The 23,336-nt window shown below is 36.1% G+C and overlaps 1 protein-coding gene across 4 annotated transcripts; it reads right to left on the bottom strand.

Annotated features, from left to right (window-relative positions):
* Positions 1-17,313: 17,313 nt before the first annotated feature.
* Positions 17,314-22,083, bottom strand: LOC114292759 (PKS-NRPS hybrid synthetase cheA). Of its 4 annotated transcripts, none has more exons than XM_028236783.2 (6): positions 21,819-22,034; positions 21,628-21,710; positions 19,649-19,739; positions 19,298-19,375; positions 18,038-19,206; positions 17,314-17,953 (listed from the first exon to the last, which is right to left on the bottom strand). In XM_028236783.2, exons 3-6 carry the CDS (start codon positions 19,649-19,651, stop codon positions 17,533-17,535), a joined length of 1,671 nt encoding a protein of 556 aa, XP_028092584.2. In that variant the 5' UTR covers positions 19,652-19,739; positions 21,628-21,710; positions 21,819-22,034; the 3' UTR covers positions 17,314-17,532. The 4 variants fall into 4 exon arrangements, with proteins under 4 accessions (XP_028092584.2, XP_028092585.2, XP_028092583.2 ...); XM_028236784.2 differs by having other exon boundaries at positions 21,662-21,710; XM_028236782.2 differs by lacking the exon at positions 21,628-21,710 and having other exon boundaries at positions 21,819-22,083.
* Positions 22,084-23,336: the final 1,253 nt, after the last annotated feature.

Here is a 23,336-nt window from a genome sequence, read left to right as displayed (position 1 = left end):
ATCTATTAGGATGCGTTTTACTTGGCATTCCCCAACCTGGAGGGATACTACCAAGGCATCATTATGCGGATGCTGGACCATATCTAGGTTGGCTTCAGTGAAGGTTATCATTGGTCCTTGGCTTTCTTCAGGCCGAGGTCTTTAATCCCCGATTTGGAAGATATGCTTTAAATGCCTTACCCTCTGGGTCTCTCCTCTGACTTCGTTCTCGTTGACCCTTGAGTGGATCACATTAACCACCCTTGGTCCTCCTGCCTGTGGTTGCTGTGCTGGAGGTGGTGGAGCTGCTGGTGCTTGAGGCAATCTTGCCTGTTCTTCTCTTGTCCTGGCCTCATCAACAAGGTCCCTCAGATGGCCTTGCCTTACCAAGTCTTCTAAGTGTGCTTTTAGGGCTCTGCAACCCTGGGTTGGGTGCCCTTCTTCATTGTGGTAAGCACAACGCCTACCCATGTTTCTTCCCATGAATTCCCCTGGTGCTCTTGCTGGAGGTCTGAAATAAGGTTGGTTTCGTATTTGATCCAGGACTTTATGGATGGGGATTCGGAACACCGTTGTCACTGCCTGTTTGCCCTTCAATTCCGTTTCTTGTTTGGATAGTTCGTTGTTACCTCGGCCTCGCTTCGGTGAGCCGTTTGCTTTCTCCTGCTTTATCTCTTTGTTTCCCGATGTATCTTCCTCGGCTCTAGCGTACTTCTCAATTCTTGCCATGAGTTCTTCCATGCTTTTTGGCAGTGTTTTTGCCAAGGACTTCCGTAGTGGGCAGTCATCTTTGAGGCCGTTCTTGAAAGATACGACCGCCACTTCTTGGTTGCATTCGGGTATTCGATTGAACACCTCGTAGTATCTCTTCGCGTAGGCCCTAAGGCCTTCTTCCTTGGTGATTCTTAAAGCCATCAAGGCGTCGACCCTCAAGGGCTGTAGTTTGTTTGTTACAAACCTGGCCACAAACATCTCGGCCAGGCCTTCTCATGTCTTCACGCTTTCCTCTGGTAGCTTATGGAACCAATCAGATGTAATTTCCCCAAAGGATGAGGGAAATACTTTGCAGAGCAATGGCTCGTTCCCACTGTATAATGCCATTGAGTTTAGGTATAGTCCAACATGAAAGTTGGGGTCTGACTTACCATCATAAATTTGAAACCTCGGTGTAGACACCCCATTTTTGACCGACCTTAAGACTCAGACGTCACCGATTGAGTGCTTGGTGATATTACATAATGTGCTCGTTCAGAAGTTTCAGAGTCGTGGCCGTGAGCCCTGCCTCCAGACTTCCGAACCCTCTTTTGTGCTTTGCCTCGGTTTGCGAACCAGGCTCGGTTTTCGCTGTTTCTTTTCCTGAGGGGAGGGAGAGGTCCCGTAGACCATCTCTCAGTGGCCGTGGGCTACATTTTGTGGCCGCAGGCTATTTTGCCCATTTCGGAGTCCGGTTCCCGATTTTCGCAGCCGTCAGGCCGTGTGTCTCGGTTCGGGACCGCCTAACCATCTCCGTTTGCTCTAAATTTTGGCATACATCTTATTTTCTCCCTTTCAAGGGACACTGGGGTCTGAGAAACCCACTTCGTGGCCAAATACCACTTTTGGTGCTTAACAGCCCATTTTCGGGACCCCGAACTGCGCGTTTTGGCCCCCGAACATTCGTTTTGCAACGGTTTTTGTTCATTTTTGGCAGGTACCTCTGTTTTATCACTGGGAAGGCCGTAGAAGGTTGGGAGACCAGTAATTGTTGCAGCAACCAGTTATATATCCTCCGACGCCCTCCGATGCCCGTTTTTTTTTTACACTTCCGGGCTAATGTTGAACACCTTGGGGCCACTTTCTTGAACTTTGAACCACATACTTGTGATGTACACACATGGGAGGACCCTAAAATTTGGTGGCCGGCCACTAATGTTGCTTGACCTTTTGAACCCCTCCTTCCGAGCCAATGTTGAACAACCTGGGCCCTTTTTCTTGAACTTTGAACCACATATTTGTGATGTACACACATGGGAGGACCCTAAAAGTTGGTGGCCGGCCACTAATATTGCTTGACCCTTTTGAACCCCCCCTTTCGAGTCAATGTTGAACACCCTTGAGCCACTTTCTTGGACTTTTAACCACAGGGTTGTGTTGAGGGCACATGGGAGGACACCATTATGTGGTGGCCGGCCACTAAACCAACTTGACCCTTTTGACCCCTAGCCGGCCGGCTAGGGGATGTGGCCGGCCGGCCACCTGCAACAAAAATACCTGGCCGGCCATGATCCTCACACTGTTCACTTTACAGCTGTATAGCTTTATCCCCCATAAAATATCTCAATCCGGAGGGATATTTTGTGGGGGAAAGCTTGTCTCTTTTTTCCCCCACCTTTACTCCCTCTTTTTGTTCCATATAACCAGCCTCCAACACTTGAGGAAGGGGTTAGAAAAAATTGCTTCAAGCCTTGATACACTTATCTCACTCCATCTCTCTCATTTTCCTTGAAAATTCCTAAGCTACACCTCATTTTCTTCATCACCACCAAGCTCTACCACCACCACTCCATTCCAGCAGCAAGGGGAGGAATTCCAGCAGCTAAGAGGCAACAAATTTGGTCCAAGAAGCAACAAAAGTATTGATCTTCAAGGGTGAGTCCATTTTCCCTCTTTTCTAGTTCATTTTTGCACCATTCCTCTAGCCATCATGCTTACTGTTTTGAGCCCCGACCAAAACTGAAAAGGTCATTTTTTTGAGCTCATTTTCATGTCTCATTAAGGGCTCAACCCTGTTTGAGCCCTCCATCTTGCACTTGCTTCAATACCCTCTTTGTATGTCAATATTTTGCATGCTTTTTCTAACCTATGTGTGATCTATGTTGGAGTTTCTCATGAACTGTAAGTAGGCTTATTTTGAGCCCCTCTTCAACATTGAAGAAGGGCTCATCTTTGTTTGGGACCTCCATGTACCACTTGTCTTTATATCCATCTTTGGTCCCCTATTCTTGTATGACTTGGCAGCCTATCATGCTTCGGTTTTTGGCCTTTTTACAGTACTAAAAATAGTCTTATTTTGGCCCATTATTCATATTTCATTAAGGGTCTTTGGCCGTTTGTGGAATATTTTGTATACTTTGTGTTATAGCCTCTTTTGAGCCTCATTTTGCATTGCATTTCTAGCATGTTTGTATATTGTTTTGGATTTTTTACAGTTCTGTAAATGTGCATATTTTTGGTCCCTCTTCAATGTTGTAGAAGGGAATTTTTCAGTTTGGGCTGTGCATATACCACTTGCCTCTTTGGCCACCTTTTGGCCCGTTTTCTTGCATAAGAGCTTAGCCATATCTATATTTGTTTTTGGGGTTTTTACAGTTCTGTAAATGTGCATATTTTTGGTCCCTCTTCAATGTTGTAGAAGGGAATTTTTCAGTTTGGTCTTTGCATATACCACTTGTTTCATTGCCCTCTCTTGGCCCCTATTTTTGCATGCCATTGTTGCCCTATCCTTGTTTGCTGTTTGGCCATGATTTGTACTGGAAAAATGCTTATTTTGAGGCTTCCTTGCTTCTGTATTTTCATCTCGTGTACCAATTATGCATGCTTTGTATAGCTGTAGTTCATTCTATGCGCCTAATTTGCATTTCGGGAGAGATTCCATGCATCGGGTGTGTTTTCGCCTCATTTCGGGGCTGTTTTCCCCCACTTTTCATTTCTGAAAATCCATTAGCATGTTTGCATGTCATTTCCATGCCATTGCATTGCATATACCATTGCCTCGGTTTGCGTGCCCGTGTGCACGCATTTCGAGGCACTTCATTTTCATTCACCGGCCTCTTATGTGAGTGTGGCTGAGGCTCTCTCATGTTAGTATAAGTCCATGTTGCATTCTATATGCCATTTTTGTCATATTACATTGCATATACCATTGCCTCGTTTTGCGTGCCCGTGTGCACGCATTTCGAGGCACTTCATTTTCATTCACCGGCCTCTTATGTGAGTGTGGCTGAGGCTCTCTCATGTTAGTATAAGTCCATGTTGCATTCTATATGCCATTTTTGCCATATTGCATTGCATATACCATTGCCTCGGTTTGCGTGCCCGTATGCACGCATTTCGAGGCACTTCATTTTCATTCACCGGCCTCTTATGTGAGTGTGGCTGAGGCTCTCTCATGTTAGTATAAGTACATGTTGCATTCTATATGCCATTTTTGCCATATTGCATTGCATATACCATTGCCTCGGTTTGCGTGCCCGTGTGCACGCATTTCGAGGCACTTCATTTTCATTCACCGGCCTCTTATGTGAGTGTGGCTGAGGCTCTCTCATGTTAGTATAAGTCCATGTTGCATTCTATATGTCATTTTTGCCATATTGCATTGCATATGCCATTGTCTCGGTTTGCGTGCCCGTGTGTACGCATTTCGAGGCATCTCATTTTCATAGCATTGTGCATACTAGGTTGTATCTTAGATCGCATTCTGTCATTTTCTCGGTTTGCATGCCCGTGTGCACGCATTTCGAGGCATCTCATTTTCATAGCATTGTGCATACTAGGCTGTATCTTAGTTGCATTCATGCATACCATGCATACTGCATCATGTTCGGGACAGGAGTTAGCCCGGGCACGGGAAACGAGGTGCATTTCGTACTCCGAGTGACGGAATGTATCTCAATTCCCCAGTCATCGACACTCCGGATCATCCATGATGGAGTTAGGTTTTATTGTGTTTTCATGTGCATCCATTCTATATTGAGTTGTGCAATTCGACTCCTCGGCCATCATGCATCGATATGCGTGATTGGTGGCACGAGGATCGAGGCATGCATATATCTGTGAAAATACATTGCTATGCCCCTAGCCTGCTCTCTGTTGCAACAAAATGAAGAATCGGCAACTTTTCGGAGTCTGGCACGCTTTCCAAGAATAACTGCTAAACAGAGGCTAATTGGGGCATCCCGGTGGATTTCCGCGCAAGACAACCCGGACGTGTATCATCCATCAGAAGCAAGGCAGTCCCTGGCTTGCATGCCAGTTTTACAGCTTTCTTAGTTAATTTGTTAATTAATTAGGAATTTATATATTATTTGGACTGTAATATTTGGACTGTTATATTCTTTTATTCGGGACTGTATTATTTATTCGGACCCTCTGCACGAGGGCACAACTGTAATAAGTGTGCGTGTGTGTGTTGTATGTCTTCCAACCCCACGTCTTTCTCCCTTTTATTTATCCGCTTTTGATGGTTAGATTAGGGCATGTTTAAATTAGCATACAGTATGACAGCATGTTTGCATCATTCATCTGTATTGCATGCACCGGGCTCGGCGCATCATACTAAATGCATTGTATTTCAATTCTAAAGTTGAATACTTGTTAGCTGTAGCATTCCATATACCATGTTTAGAATAGCCGAGCCTGCTATAGTTGCATTTTTACATGTGTTGCATTAGGCATTTCTGTATACTTAGGATCATGCATGATTTCTAATAAGTTTTTGTTTTGGCTTGGAGTACCCGGTAAGCTTTATGCTTTAGCATCCTTGCATGCGTGTAAGTGACTGCCATGAATAGCATGTTTACCATGAGGCTATGTGCTTATATGATATAACTGCCTGAATGCCTATGGGTGAAGGTTGGGTTACTTAAATTGGAATAAATCATCAAATGTTTTAAGTCTACTTGCGAGTAGCGAACCATCTTTCAAATAAACAAGCATGAAATGTTTTGTTCCAATTCGGGCGACCCAGTCTATACTTATATGTTATGTGCATCACATAGTAACCTAGGCTAATAACCGGAATAAGGACATACAATGTTTTCAAAAATAGATATCATGGTTAGTAGAGGCCGATCTTTGATCGGGCGAGCGGGGGTGCTCACGAAGTGACCTTCCCCAATCGTACCCAAGTTCCCGAGCCGAGGCAACTTTGGTAATGACGGACACATGGCCTTAGGCAACGAGTCAGGGTTTCCTAAATTTCCCAAAATAAAATATTTAGGTGGCGACTCTGTATCTGGCAAAGCAGTCCACGTTTGGCACTTCTTTCAAAATCTGTTTTCTCAAAATGATTTGCCGGATTTGGACTCTTTGGTTCAGATTTAGAACCGTGACTACAAATTGAGTCTGAGCTGTAGCGAGGTCCCCTGCGGGCTTGTTACACTCGGCATACTGAATCTCTTTGGTGCTTCAAATTTGTCAAGTTCCACCGAGAATGGTGTTCTCGGCTTAACTTTGGAAGTCACCTTGACTTCAGCATTCTGTTGTCTCCTTTTGAAGTAGTCCCTCAAGTCTTCCTTATTCCTACCTGGAGCTCGGCTATCTCTGGACTTCAATCTTTTTGGCACACTACTTTCGGCCTCGTGGTGGGCCCGTTTCGATCTTTCTCCATGGGTTGTGTCAAAGCAGAGTGCTTGCCCTTGAACATGATGACGTTCTTTGGGCCCTGGATCCTTCATGCGATGTGTCCTTTGGGACTCTCCTTGCCTTGGTTCCTCCCGTCCGACTTCCTTGGAAGGTTGGTGAGAGTGGCTTCCACTCCTGGTGTGCTGAGGGGCTTCGGGGATTGCTTTTCTTCCTCCCTTCTGGGTATTAATCGCTGGCATTAGCGTATCTTGCAGCGGGTATGGTGGCTGCATAACATTATTTTGCATCATGAAGTTGACGACCGACTGTAGGTCCGCCAACTTGTTTGCCAAGTCTTTTACTTCCTCATCCCTCCGTAGGCACCTATCCCTCCATACCTGAAGGTTATCTTCGTTATAGTACTGGTCTTGGTCTGTTTTCTTCGAAGTGTTGCCCTCCTGGCCGACGTCTTTCTCGACGTGGCCTTGGTCATGAATTCCTGTATTATGGTTGTCTCCTTCAATATCAAGGTCAATTGGTCTGCCACTTCCAGCAGGAGTGTTACCCCCAATGTTTTCCCTCTGTTCGTTACTGGCCATCTATTCTTCTAAGATTCCCACAGACGGCGCCAAATTGTGTGGGTGATTTTCCGACCACACTGCCCGCTTAGTAATCAGCTGGAGATCACTGGCAGAATAGATGGCTTCAGTAACCTGTAACAGAAAGAAAAAGGCTCCGGCGGTGGCTCTTCCACCCGGGGGCACTCCGACGATCAAGTCAGTATATCTCTCAAAGATAAACCAAGTGCTAAACTCACAAGCTTGAGTATAAAACTGTGTACCTTAGACCCATGGGGGTGTCTCTCTTTTATAGTTAACTCAATCCAAGTCCCACTAGAAGCATGACTTCTATAGACTTTAATTCAGTGCTTACTTAGGGTTTCTCAAGAGATAAAGATAAACTCCCTAAGAGCTTTATCCTTATCTTGGCTAAGTCCCCTCTTTGTCCTAGGACTCTTGTCCCTTATCCGCTTATCTCGGATTCCGATATCTTCGGAGGCAACCTCGGCAATTCCGCGATCACCTCGGAGTGACTTCCACGACACGTGGCACTTCGGCTGACACGTCGGCGTCACCATGCTATGTGTTGGTACTTAGAAAATATATCCCCACACTCTTGTTCCAATCGAAGCTTCCATGTTCTGTGTTGGAGGATTTTGTTTTTCCTATATAGACTGAAATGGGAGGGGAAACTTGGGCAAGGAATTGGCAAGAGAAGGCATGGGTGCATGGTTTTTGGTGGGTTGCCTATCCCATGTAGCATGCTTATGATAACCCACTCCTACACTCAAAGGTGAGAAAAAATCATATTGAGCATGCAAAAGTGGCTGCACTTTTTAGGGAGCATCTCTACATAAGACAACATTTATCCTTCCCCATGAGGTTCCCTTTTTTTTTTTTTTTTTAATTGAATTGAAATTGATGCCAATACAATATTAATATGTATATATAACTTATTTATTTATTTATTTAATAATATTATTATTATATTATCTTTAACTGGATGGTTTTATTCCTACTAAATTTTTACTAGCTTATTTACTATTAATTTAATCCATTTAGTTTTCACAACTGTACTTTGATACAGAAATTTAATCACAGCAAGATAAATAATTTTTATTTAAAAGAATTTAATATTGGTATTAATTATGGTGCTTTTAACATTATAATTTAATAGTTAAATAATCACTATTGATTGACTTAATATTATTATTAGTAAACTAATTAATTGTCTAAAAATTCAGGTTCTACGAAGAAAATGTTGAACAGAGAGTTTGACATAAAAGATCTGGGTATAGCAGATGTAATTCTAGGAATTAAAATTACTAGAATATCTGAAAGATATGTTTTATCTCAGTTTCCCTATGTTGAGAAGATTCTGGAGAAATTTGGAAAGCATGACGACCGTCCTGCTAAAACACCTGTTGACATTAGTCTTCACTTGTCAAAAAATATAGGTGCAAGCATATCACAATTAGAGTACTCTCGGATAATCGGAAGCTTGATGTACTTAATAAATTGCACAAGGCCATATATAGCCTATGCTGTTAGCAAATTGAGTAGATACACAAGTAATATAGGGTCCGATCATTGGAAAGCAATAATTAGGGTACTTAGGTATCTAAGACATACCCGAAATTATGGCTTACATTATACTAAGTATCCAGTAGTACTCGAGGGGTACATCGATGCAAATTGGATATCGGATAGTAAAGACTCAAAATTTACTAGTGGATATGTCTTTACCCTGGGAGGTGCTGCAGTCTCTTGGAAATCTTCTAAGCAGACATGCATAGCAAGGTCGACAATGAAATTTGAGTTTATCGCATTAGATAAAACAGGAGAAGAAGCAGAATGGCTTCGTAATTTCTTAAAAGACATTCCAATGTGGCCTAAACCTATGCCAGCCATATGCATACACTGTGATAGTGAAGCAGCAATAGGACAGGCGCAAAATCATATGTATAATGGTAAGTCTCGACACATTCGTCGTAGACGTAATACCGTTAGGCATTTGCTTTCACATGGAATAATTTCCATAGAATATGTAAAGTCAAAAGAGAATATTGTAGATCCATTGACTAAAGGACTAGTCAGAGAGCAAGTGTACTATTTATCGAGGGGAATAGGATTAAAGTCTATTACTTAAAAGTCGCCATAATGACAGAGCAAGGATCCCCTCCTTGCATTTCCTACTTGCAAGCCCATTGAGCCCACTTTTAGGCCCAATTTTGATAAACCGAACCGTTCATATTTTAAGATTTGTTCAGTATATCATACCTGTAAAAAATCAAGTTGATCGGATATCAGAAAGCATATGTTCGGAAAACTGTTTATTAAATTCTTTAAAAAAATAATTTTTAGTTCGAGTTTTCCGAACATATGCTTTTTGATATCTGATCAACTTGATTTTTTACAGGTATGATTTACTAAACAAATCTTAAAATATGAACGGTTCGGATTATCAAAATTGGGCCTAAAAGTAGGCCCAATGGGCTTGCAAGTAGGAAATGCAAGGAGGGGATCCTGATTCCATAATGGCAACCCAACCTAGTTGATTAGAGATCCCAAGATCTAGGTTCAAAAGGACAACCGAATTATGGATGACTTCACGTATCACTAAAGAGGTTTACCTCTACCCATTTCTATGATAAGAAAAATGATACCTGTAGCGTTAGTAGGATAAGCTTTGCTTTTAATGATTCTTATAACTTGGACTTTCAAGTGGGGTATAGTAGGATACTTTTAATAAGAAGTCATCTATATGAGTGTGAATTGGGCTGGTTCTGTGAGAATTAAGAAGGCTAAATTCTCTACAGCACTCATGAATTACTAGGCGTTGTTCAGGGCCAAAATGAACAAAATCGTAAGAACCAAACTGTGTCTGCAGTTACACTATATGTAGTTTATTGTTTTGACTTATACAAACAGCTGAACAGTTTGAGGCATCACTTCCATTGGTTAGCTAGTAAGTCCAATAGGCTTTTCACTAGAGGAGGTTCAAAGCCAAAAGCTACCTATCTCGATGTGGTGTATCTTCTTAATGTATTCTTTCTTTGTTTGTATCTTGTTGCATGTCCGCTATCGTGAATTCCATTCATGTGGGGGATTGTTGGAAAAATGGCTTTGTAAACCTTATTTTTTTTGCTAACTTTGAGCATTAATTAAAGTGGGACCCAAACGTTTTTTGTAACGTTTTTTCTTGGGTTCGTGTTTAATACTGTGTAGTGAATTAAATCATGTATTTGGTTGCTCAAAACCATTTCCAGATGAATGAGAATTCAACGCGCATTTCGGATTCGTGGAAATGAATTTTGGTGGGCTTACAACACATTTGTGAAATGTGCTTGTCCCACATTGGAAAGGCTTGAGGAATTGTTTGGGTATATATACCTTAACTTGGGATTCTTGGGATGGACCCCAAGAGGTACCCAAGTTTGTGGAAGGGTGAGGTTATGGGTGTAGTAGGCTAGACCTATTGGACCCAAAACTAAAACCACATGCACGCGCCGCCGTCGTTGTTGTCCGTTCGGTCAGTCGAGCGGGCTGGGCTGGGCTAGGCCTGGGCTTGGGCACGGGTGCGTGGTATGAGGTTGGGTTAGGCTTTCTGGCCCAATACTTATCTTTTTGGGCCAAAAACTTTTGAATTTTATTTATTTATTTTTATTTTCGATTTTAAAAATCAAAATAAATTGGTTCAATAATTTTTCTTCCACCCAAACAGAGCCTTGACAGATTAGACCCTCCTGAACTGGTTCAAAGAGTTCAATCTGAAATTGAATCTGTTCAGACAGATTCAAATCTGTTGGTGCCTCTTCAATCTGTCCGAACAGGTTTTATATCTGTTCGGAACAACCATTGTTTTTCCTATATAAAGCTTTCAATTCCAGCATTCTTGAGATCAATTTCATTATCAGAATTTCGTCCTCTTTTTTCCGTGTCCCTTTGTATTATTCTGCAATTTATTTTAGGAAGAAAAAGAAAGAGTTACAACATATTTTGGTTCGCCAGACTTGGTTTTATAGTGCTGTAAAATCAAGGTGTAGTCGTTGCATCCTGGGAAGTAGATGCTAGTTAAAACTCAAAGCACCGGAGCGAGGGCGAAATCTACTTTAAGAAGATTGTGTCAAACACAAGCCTTGACATTTAAATTCTGTAAGCATTTAATTTGAAAAATAATTATAAATTATTTTCTGAGTTATTTTATTTATTGTTTATTTTATTTTCACATTTAATTTACATACACATATCACCGTGGGTATAACAGAGTTTCTAACATTTTTTCTTTTTTTTTTTGAAATTACACAAACTTTTATTGAGCTTTACTTTTGATTTGTAAAATTTTCATTTCTGTTAGTTGACGAACTATTTTTGGTTGAGAAAATCAGTAATTAGTTATTAGTTTAGTACATAGAATAATTTTAACAGAAAATTAGTCTAAGGTTCCTCTCTTCTTTTTTTTTTGTAATGGGAGAGATCCACAATATTATTTTGTGATGGCTAAAGTCCCTCACTCATCCCATATGTCTCACCTATTCTCTCTCTCTCTCTCTCTCTCTCTCTCTCTCTCTCTCTCTCTCTCGCTCACTATTTCTCTTTCTTCTTCTTTTCTCTTTCTCATCTTTACCGATGTTTCTTTCATCATCGCCATCTCTCCGCTGCCGCCTCCGACGGGTCTCTTATTTGAAAGATTGTATCGATGAACCTCTTATTTGAGCTCAATGAATCGGAGCTCATCGTGTTCGTCCATGAACCGGAGTTTTCTCTTTCTCTCTCTACTCTCTTTACCGATTTGTCTTACTGACAACCAGCTCTCCCCTACGATGGGCTTGACGGGCATGAAAAGTCGATGTTCGATCATGAGGCAAGATTGGACGAAGCATAGCGTATGAAAGAAGAAGAAGTTGTCCATTCGCATTAGATCCTTGGAAGGTTGGTTGTCTATGTACTCCATTTTCTATCAACCAAACAGTGTTGTGGTTTCTTCTAATTGGGTATTCATTTGCTGTTGGTTATGTTTATATATATATATATATATATATCAACTTAGTTGCTTTTCAGATTTGTATATTCCAATTTGTCAAAGAAATTGACAACGAGATTTGTATATTCCCAGTCTATTTGATTATGCACTGAAGGTGTTTGTTGTTATGCTTGTGAGAAGTGGTCAGTAAAATTTTTCTGGCCATATTTGCAGAGAAATTTTATAAACACATAAAATTTGGTCAAAACATAGAAAATTTAAAAATCCAAAGAAATTTCAATTCTCTATGAACAAAGCCAGAGAAATTTCAATTTTCTCTGGATTTCTCTGGTTTGAACCCAGAGAAATTCTCCTCTCTCTCTCTCTCTCTCTCTATATATATATATATATATATGTATGTATATTGGTTATTGTTTTTGCTTATTTAGGTGATTGATTTTGTGTATTGCACATCGTGACTGGGAAGGCAAAGAAATTTTCTAGTTTGAGCATAGCTAAATTCTTGTGAAAACAAGAGAAATTCTTTGGAAATCCAAAGAAAATTTCTAGACTAAAATCCAGAAAAATTCTCTAGCCTTCTCAAAATTTTTGTGGAGAGAAATTCTCCATGAAACAGTTCTCTGGCAAGTCTAGAGAAATGGAGAGAATTTCTTTGGGCAGTCCAGAGAAATATTATAGATCGAATTTTCTCTGAATCAATGTTGAGAAACCTTAGATATTATGAAAATATTGAATATTCTTTATGCTATAAAATCTTAATACCGAGGACCCTTAAAAAATCTCCAAATTTTAATTTGATTTGTATAACATTTGAAGTGATTATCTATAAATTAAGAATACAAGAAATCAATTAATTATTTTTTAAGTAAACAAATTAATATGAATTATTAAATGAGAAGAACTTTTATACTTGTGAAGTAATAAATTATATATATGCAAACGATGTGAGTATATAGAAATATTATTTAATACTAAATACATGTGGTAACTTAATTTGATTTTTATTAGCTTAGACAATGAGACTTATCAATTTTATCTTATTTTTTAGAAAAAAAAAAAAATTTGAACTGTATAATGTTAAGTATTGATTAAACACTACCAAATAGCTTATCTTATATTTATGTAATTAATTTTTTAATTTATTTAATTATCTTTTTTTTTTCCTAAGTTATTCTAGAATACAAATCATTTTATGGCATTGTTTGGAAAGTTGGTTATTTTAGTTAACTATTTAACTTTTTGACTATTTTAGCCTGACCAAAATAGTTGCATTTGAAAAATTAGTTGGATTTTTTTAACTGATTTGATAGTTATGAGAGAAAAAGTGAAATGATTATGAGTGTTTTTTTTTTAACCGAAATGATTATGAGTTAAATATAACATATTGACTATTTTAATCCATTTTTATCTTTTAGTGCGCTATTTTTAGTTCAACTCTCTTTTCAAACACCCTCTATGTATATTATATACAAATTATAACATTTGCGTTGTTGACCATCACAAATGTTATAACTAAATTTTTTTCAATCATAATCAAAAAAAAAAAAAAATAGTTATAATCAAACATCATAAAAGGTATAATCAAACATCATAATATCACATTTAATGATTATTAATAACAATATCTCTAATGTTAAATTTATTAACTAATCATTTCATTAACATCGTTAGTCACAAAAGAGATCAGCATAAATTTTTTAAAAAAATAAGCAAGGCCAGTGTAATTATTAAGAACCTCAAGAGAAGTGAACTATAATTTGTCCCTTCTCTTTTGAAGGCTTAGGATTTTTTCTTTTTTACCTTTTTTTCCCTTTATATTGGCCAACCTTTGAGTTATGCCATCAAACTTTAGAAGCGAGATAAATTACACTTACTTTTCCTAAATTATAATTGCAGAAATTTTCCCTATAGTGTTAATAATTACACTCACTCTCTTTTACATTTGTTGCCAATATTATACCTCCTATCTTCTATGCGGAGAAGTTATTTGGTGGTCCTATGATACGATCACTTGGTATTCCAGACATGTTATGATTGGTAGAATAGTTGGGGCTCACAATTTTTTATTAGATGATTGAGAAACATAAATGAGACATGATAATCTGTGATGGCTAGGGGCATAGCCATATGGTATCATTGAACCAACAAATAATTTTTCTATCTATATATTAGAATTATGAGGATTCCTCCTGTTCATAATTTGAACTAGAGGGTATTGGTTGAACTCATAGAGTCCACCATGATTTTTATTTCGACAATTCAAATCGTTTATTTTGTTGAGCAATTTGTGTATTTCAATAATAATAAAAAAAATTGATTGATTTCACAGTCATAACATATTTAATTTATTATATTTGTTACAAAAAAATGAACAATAATTATATTTTTTAAAATAAATCATTCATTTTCTTATGCCATACGCGATAAATTGAATCGGTTATAATTATCGAATCGATCTAATTTTTTCGTATTAATGAAATACACGAAGTGTCTGATAAAATAAATAATTTGGATCATCAAAACGAAATATGTTGTAGGTCCCATTAGAGATGTAATCGGTTCAGTAAGATGGGTATTTAGGTAAAAAATTTCATCGAATTGATAATGTTAGTTTTATTACTTTGAACACTGATACAGACTGCTTCTCCCATTAAATCGTACCGAACCAAACTAATTGAAATAGTTCGGTGCGATTTAATCCGTTTAAAACCTTTTAAATTTGAGTTGCTTTTAAATATTATTACTAATCTATACAAAAATATTAAATTAGTTATTTGTCCACCATTTCAAATATATCCAATCCATCCATTTAATAAATACTTTTCAATTTCTAAATTAACAAAAAAAAAAGTTAAAAAATACTAAGATTTCAAGAGTAATAAGTTAGAGTTAAGATTATATATAATAAAAGTTTACAAACTTGGATTATAAAGATGATAAGGATAATTAATTAAGGTTAATAATTTATTATATTTATTAATATCATTATATTGTTAGATTATATATATATATATATATATATTATAAATATAATATATGTTGAAGCGGTCAGTTTTGGTTTAATTCGATATACAAAGTATTTGAACCGATACCAAACTGAAAATCGAAAAAAATTAAATTTAAAAGCCGCACAAACCAATTGTTGTTAAAAAATAGATCAAATATAACCGATTTAATCTGGTTCAATTGGTTTGATCAATTTTTTTAATTTTTTTTTACATCCCTAAGTCCCATAAATCCAAACAATGTCCTCCAATTCAAATTATGAACCGGGGGTAATCTTTCTCCATATTAAAATGTCTAACATAATGAGGTGATGTTAGCCACTTTAACTATTAAAATATTATTAGATTTTTGTAACTGAAAATCCTGTTTGACAATTTTTTTTTTAATTGTAATTTTGTTCGCTCTTTTGTTTTAATGAGGATGTGAGTGTTTAGATACAACTCCAACTCGAATTATACCTATATAGAGGAGTTTGTGATTTTGAGACTTTCATATTTGTCACTTCACTGATTATGTATGGGGATAATTGTTTGACCACTCGAGCAGTCATTTATGCGCTCGAGCGGTGAATCGAAGCATTCAGTATCACTGCCTACAAACTGAACTTCTGAAAAGCAAGTTTTGCTGCTCAATTAGTGAAGATTATGCTCGAGTGGTCAGTTTATATGTTTTGCACCGCTTTTGCTCATACCGCTTAAGCGGTAAAGTATGCACTTGAGCAATATTCGCGATCCTATTTTCTATACAGTGCGCCGTTCGCTGTTTTAAGGTTCAACCCGTCCAGACTTTTAGAGAGAAAGAAAAACTAAAGTGTGATATATTGAAAGGTGTTTTATAAGTGTTTTCTTAATGATTTGAGAGTGATCAATGAATCTACAAGATTCATACTGACTTCACCAGGGGATTGTTTTTACTGTTACAATTCACAAACGAGAGAGGTGTTCTTCACTATCACCGTCACCCCACAACCACACCTTCATTGTTGCTACCACCACCACTGCTGCCAAGGAAGGATTTAGGATTATCACTATGAGGTACGAAAGTATGTTTGGGACTGCAAGTGTTTGGTTTAGTTTTGAAATTGTAATTCCAATCAAAAAAATTTAAAACTTTTTTCAAAGTTCATAACCAAACACACAATTTAAAAATATTTTCAAAATTCATAAGCAAACTCTTTTCAAAACTCTATTTTAAAAAAAAAAATCAATTGTTTTTTATATTATTTTGTTCTTTAATTTTTTATTTTATTTTATTTTTTATATATATTTTTGCGAAAGTATGTTTGGAAGTGCAACTGTTTGGTTTAGTTTTGGAATCGTAATTCCAGTCAAAACAATTCAAAACTCTTTTCAAAACTTATAATCAAATATACAATTCAAAATTTATTTTCAAAACTCATAACCAAATATATAACTCAAAACTCAATTCAAAAACTTTTTTTAATACTTTATAATCAAACTCTTTTCAAAGCTCTATTTTACAAAAAAAAAAAAAAATGTAGTTACCACCAAGTTCCATCCTTGACCGCCGCCACACCTCCAATACTCATTTTTTGGAAGTAAATTGGAAAAAAATTACAAATGTCGGGGCTAAAGTAGGAAAAAACATAATTTAAAGGCCAAAATAAAATAAAAAAAAAGAAAAGAAAAAAACGAACACTATGAAACATAAGAGGACAAAATGTAATTTACCTGTTTTTTTTTTCAAGTCAGATTATTGAAGAAAGACCCTTTCATAGCTAAAAGCTTTAGCAAGAATCTACAAGCATGGGTAAAGAATTTTGTTCAAACCATAAGCTATAAAAGAACTGTCCAAACTTTTGTTGTCAAAAAACCTTCTTAAGAACACTTCCACTCTTATTCCATTGCCCTAATTTACAGTTCCAGTTTAAAAACTCCTGGCATGTTCAGATTACTAACATTATTATTACAAAAAGGATGATCTATTGAATGCCAAAAACTTGCAGCTACAGCAGTTATCACCAAGTTCCTGCAATCTCAAATAGAGAAGAAGGATGTGTAAATATGTTCTTGAAACTGACCAAAACCGAGCAATAATCTACGATGAAATTTTCCATCATCTATTGCAGAAATTATATACATGTGTATCAATTGCTTAGTGTCACTCGGAATTAATTTTGCATCCGGTGGTATTACATGCACTAATTAGTGTCCTAACTAATGCACCAACACTAATTATAACGTTATTATTGACCTCACTTATTATACAAATTACAAATATCAAAACCTTCTTAAATTATATCACATCATCAATTGGTACACTAGTTAGTGTACTAATTGGTGCATATAGTACTATTCTTTTGCATCAATTATGTAGCAATTCCACTTGCATAGGTAAACCAGGAAACAAAAGGATGCTCCTCTATCCTATTTACACCCCTTCTTTTTCTACATCCACTTTCTCACTACACCTACCAAACAGATGACATGTTCAGTCCATAAATGCCAAACAGAACTACAGCAACCATTTCCATTACACATTAAAACTTCTTTGACAACAAAACTGAGCCCAAAAAGAACATAAAAATTGTATCTTGCTAACAAAACTACATACTGTCGGGACTAACTCCCTCAATTTTCTTAAGAATATGTACCTTTTTTTTTCTTCTCAAATCATACTCATTGAACCACTAGTCAATCAAATCTAACTCTAGTTTGCAATCTAACTCCATGGTGTCACTTTAGGTACAAACTCCATATCTAGTTTCCTCCAATGAGGATCTATGCACGAGAGGGGAATGGACCGACCCTCCCTCATGTAATTTGCAATCTCATGAGCACATGGTAAACCATATGTACGTCGGAGGATGCACCCACATGCAGAAACATCATAACCAACATAATTAGCTCTCTTTGTCTCGGCTAGGATCCTATCCAAAGCACTTGTTGAAATATTACCCCGCAGCTCCATGAACTCAGAAGGTTCGAAGTTGTGTTGCACAAATGTCAAACTCTTCTCAAATGATAACTTAATGTCTGTGTGCTGCAACTGAATCAAATTATGTATCTTTGTCCATGACGACTCGAAACTGTCTTCGTTTGACCCAAGTTGGCTCTTCAATTTTGCATGTGAACTCTCAGCCCTATTAAAATGAACAAAATTTTAAACAAAATAAGTTACCCATTGATAATTAAGTAATGCTAGAAAGTCAATGACTCAAAGTTACCTGCTTGTAGTCATATTTCCGAAATGCATACATGTATCTATCCAAGCCGCTACAAATCGGTCCTTGTATGTGTCCAACCAAATAGTTGTCACATACTCAAGCGCCTCCGGATAGGTACTGAACTCCTTATTCATTGCTAAAAATTGCTGATGGTACTCCTCTTCAGTGGTGGACAAAACCAAAATGTTCCAACTCATTATGAACTTATCCCATTTCTCCTTGGTTTCAAACACCTTCTTGCACTTAGCCATCACATTCCTACTAATGTGCCATCTACATAACAGATGTCTAGCTGTGGGAAACACCCTATCAATGGCTTTCATCAAATCCAACTCTTTATCTGTAACAAAAACTTCAGGAAGGGCACTCTCATCCATAATACTACGCAATATATTTAATACCCATATGTAGTTATCTTCCCTCTCACACCCAAGGTATGCGAAAGCTACTGAAAAAGTCATGTCAGTAGATGTCACTCCTACAATCTCTAAGAGGGGAAGACGATTGGTCTTATATGTGCAATCCATAATCAACACACGTGGAAATGCACGCAATAAGTCCAAGCTAACAGGATGTGCCCATAACAAATCAGTGATGGTATCTGTATCATCACACCTATGCCACTCAGTGTACTTATGAACCAATAACTGTGCCAAAAGTTGTTGTATTTGTGATCTCCCAGCAGTCTTCTCTATAACTTTATGCCTATGACGTGCATTGTAAATTGTCTTCATTGTGGTTACATTAAGGGCATCTCTTTGTTTTAATGTAACCAAAATCTCTTTCGGTCGCACCATACTCTTGGACATATCGACTACCAACGAAGTTTCCTCCTTTGATAATCTCCCTGCATATGAGTGCCCCTCGAGATGCTCGCTAGCCAAATGATTGTGGGCTCCACACACTACATTCAACATCCAATCATCATCTGTGGACAACTTCTTACCCTTTAATGCAAAAGGGCATCCACACTTTTTTGTGCCTACCTTCATTTTTTTTTCCTTGTTCTTCCTTGTGTCTCTATAATAACCACTCCTCTCACATGCAAGGACAATTCTGGGTTTCTTACCTTGACCACCCGCATCTGATGTCTTGATCACAATAACAAACCCATTTATCTTTCCAACCTCTTGAGCCCATTTGATTAAGGCTTCTCGACTTTTGAATATCTACACAAAACAATTAAAGTTAGTTAAAAAAAAAAAAACCCCTCATAAAACACATTAAAGTGAACAACAATTGAAATACAAACTATCTAACCTCTTCAGTAGTAAATTCATGAGTATAATCCATTACATTTTCAGAGCACACAATGTCGCATTGAGTAGATGCATCATCCTGCAATAAGGCATGCATGTGAAATTAAGCACATTGAGATCCTTCGGCCAATCAACGATGAAATATCACAAATGCTTGGCCAATTAGTGTCAAACATATCACCAACATTTGGCTACATACAACAAAACATACTAATTTCGTTCTTTCATACATAGCCAGAAATTTCTTTTTTGTTTGGCCTTGGACAACCAAACAAAGCTCGAACAAAAAATTTAAAAATTTAAAAAAAAGCCCTACACTCTATGAAACACTGAAACATTAAAAAACACTCACCATTTTGGTAATACACTGCTCCTTGACAACAATTTGCTTATCCTTTGCTCAATCTTCCTTTGATAATCCGTCAATTGGTGTGACGCATCACCTAGGTGGACGTAGCTTTCTGTTAGTGTGTTAATGTATGAGAGCAGAGTGAGAAGACATGTAGTGTTTCATTGGAATGCTGGGTGGGTGTACAGAGAAATTCTATTAAAACTGTCTGATAATTTTTGTCCATAACATTACTTTTGCTTAGGGTAGAACTTAGGTTTTAAGAAAGTCTTAATTTGGTGGGTGTATTGAGAAAATAGGAATAGAAGCATCTGAAAGAAAAATGTCAAACTAACATGTTTCAATGCATGAAAGAAATTGACAACGTAAATCAAAATAAAGCAGGGAACACGGAACATGGGGCAAATTGAACATAAGCCTTACGCATAAAAGGAAAAAAAAATAAAAATAAAGCACCAACCCAATGGCTCTTAGTGATATATTTCCTATGGCTCGAACAATACAACACAACACAACCCAGAACATACAACTAATCAGTGTCTTCAATTCAATCCCAAAAGGAAATGCTAAGACCAATGTCAAGGAAAGAGAAGGAGACACCCATAAAAAAAGGTCCATCATCTCAGAAGTAATCATATAACCTCTATCTGCTCACTTGTTAAAATCAATTAATCAAAGATAAAAATAATTTTCCTAGCCTAAAGATGCTGCACTTGTGAGGAAAAAAGAATACACACATCTAAATCAATTATCAACTCTATATTTTCAAGTCTTCACAGCTACAAACTAAAATCTAAATTGAAAATCTTGTTCAATTCTCTAATTAAGTTATTAAGCAACATAGCAATTCAAAATGGGCATACAAAGGAAAGTAGATGTGTCTTCTCTAAGAGGCTACAAATCTATAAATTTATAAACAACCCAAAATAGCAAACTATCCATTATGTTTAATCAAATTATCTGTTTTTAGAATTGTACGATTCATTATTCGAATCGTATGATTTGATTCGATTCGATTCAATGGGTAATTGATATGAATAGGTTGTGTGAATCACAAATAGCTGTGAATCGTTTAACCAAATTGGTGAATCATTTAGAATTACTATATTCTATCTTTAAAAAAAAAAAAATGAACGTTCTCTTTGCAATATTTTAGGTTTACATATTCAATTTTATCTAAGTGCTTGCATTTATAAAAGAAATTTTTTAAAAGCATTAAGTGAGATTTTTTAAAATGTTTGGAGATTTTGATTTATTAACCTTGTAAAAGTTAAAAACATTGTTGTTGAGTTATTGTTACTTGAAAAGTGAGAGTTTGTCTTTTTTCGCTTTCTTTGTTAAGAATGGTTGATAAGGAATAGTATCTAACAAAGAAAAGGTAAGGTGGTGCATATGGGAACCCATGTTAAACCTATTAGACCACACGATTATTATTCAAAATAACATTTCATCGATTTAACTCTAAATATTTCATATTTATTAGCTATATTTAATATCTATGTGTGAAGGTATAATTTTCTATGTAATTTAGATAAAGTGACCGAATCTTTACGATTCATAATTTGATTCGATTCGCAATTTGGTACAAGATCATTTCGATTCATAATTCGAATCCTGATTTGACAATTATGATCAAATTATGTAGAAGATAACGATAGATAACAAGAACATGGTTGAAACTAAAGACTGTTCTTAACTTATTTATTTTGACATGAAAAGGCTTTCAAATAGTTCAAGATAGTGTATGGTACATACATTTTAAAAATTCCAATCCTATTTGACTAAAGCACTGATACACTGAGAGAGAGAGAGAGAGAGATAAACAATGAAGCATAAGCACAAGCAGAAACAACAACTTGTTCAACAACTGCAAACTAGTATCTAAATTGGCAATCTTACTAAAAATTCAAAATGGGCATATACAAATATACAAATTTATGGACAATCCAATATAGCAAAACATCCATTCTGCTTGATCAAACCTTGTAGAAGATAAAAAAGATAGATAACACGAACAAGGTTGAAGCTAAAAAAGACTGTTCCACAATGAAAGAGAAAAACAACACTGTAAATACAGAAGATAATGAAACATCAGAAACAGAGTAATCAATAGAGAAAAGAAAACACATTACAAAGAAACAACAATTGGGTAGAGAATCAAACAATTCTATACCTGTAATGGGTTGGGCAACGAGAGAGAAAACAGAGTGAGAGTCAGAGACAAGGTCTCTCTAATGGCGTCAGGGCAGGGTGAGAGAGAGCGTTAAACAAGGGAGCTCCAGGTACAACTGCGATTGGGGGTGTAGAGAGACGAAGGAGATGAGAGGGATCGGCACGAGTCTCTTTGTATTGGGTGATTTGAGAAAAAAACCCTAATCATCACATGTTTGGAACTTTGGATAACCGTCCGTTTGATCAATAAGGATACAAAATAAAATAAAATAATAATAAGATAGGAGAGAGAAAAAAAAAAACATGTGTTATTTTATTCCTTGTTTGGGAATTAAGAGTTTTAGGTAAAAAATTAGATTATTCTTTTTATTTATTTATTCTTTTACATTTTTTTTGTAAAATTTTAAAAAAATTATTAAAAAATCAATTCTCAAATGAGTCCTGATATAATTTAGGAAGTAGTAAAAAATAAATCATCCCATTCTACTGTTATTTAATAAAATAAAAGAAAATTTATAACATGAGTAAAATAGGTGAACATAAATATCAATTCTCAAAAAACTGGTAACTATTTATTATTTCAATAATACTTGAGACACTCGTAATTTTTGACCCTCATAACGCTTAATTGATTTGTAGCCACACATTATATATATATATATATATATATATATATATATATATATTTTTTTCTTTTCTTTTCTCCTCTCTATTTCTCACAAATGTCCCCGTTAGCGACACGTTCCTTTACATGCTTTTGTTAGGGCTCTAGGAGAAAAGTTTGTTCCCTTCAATTTACCATTTTAAAAGGAGAGCAAATTATACTAACAGTCCCTATAATTTGAGATTTGTGTCAGTTTGATATTTGACATTTTAATTATGACATATTTGATCATGAATTTTGAATCATATTCTACATAAGGACAATTGAAGATACAATTGCTTAATTTTAAAGACAAAATTGTCAATTTAATAAAATATAAATTAATTTGACAAAAATAAATGTCAAAAATATTTTTTAATTTTTAAAAATTATTTCTACACAGTAAAGATAAAATTATGTAAAATTGATATATCTTTTAGACATTTATTTATATATTTATTTTATCAAATTAATTTTTATTATGTGTTTGGATGATGATCATGTAATGAGTGGTTGTTTTTATTTTCATTAAATTAGTTTCAATTTTTTCAAAAGTCAAATATAGTGATAACTTCGATATCATTATTAAACCAATTCATTGGCTCAAAAAATCCAAAACTAAAAACATTTCATATATTAAATATATGGGTTACACATTGAATTCTAACAACCACAAATTACATAACTATTATCCAAACACATAACAAAAATTAATTTGGTCAAATAAATAAACAAATAAATGTTTAGAAGATTTATCAATTTTACATAATTTTATCTTTTGTGGATAGAAATAATTTTTAAAATTTTTAAAATATTTTTTTGACACTTACTTTTATCAAATTAGTTTATATTTTATCAAATTGATGATTTTACCAT

This window comes from Camellia sinensis, chromosome 4 (genome assembly GCF_055761805.1).
Source record: "Camellia sinensis isolate YWXY chromosome 4, ASM5576180v1, whole genome shotgun sequence".
NCBI classification, from domain to species: domain Eukaryota; kingdom Viridiplantae; phylum Streptophyta; class Magnoliopsida; order Ericales; family Theaceae; genus Camellia; species Camellia sinensis.
This window is presented reverse-complemented; position numbering and strand designations above follow the sequence as displayed.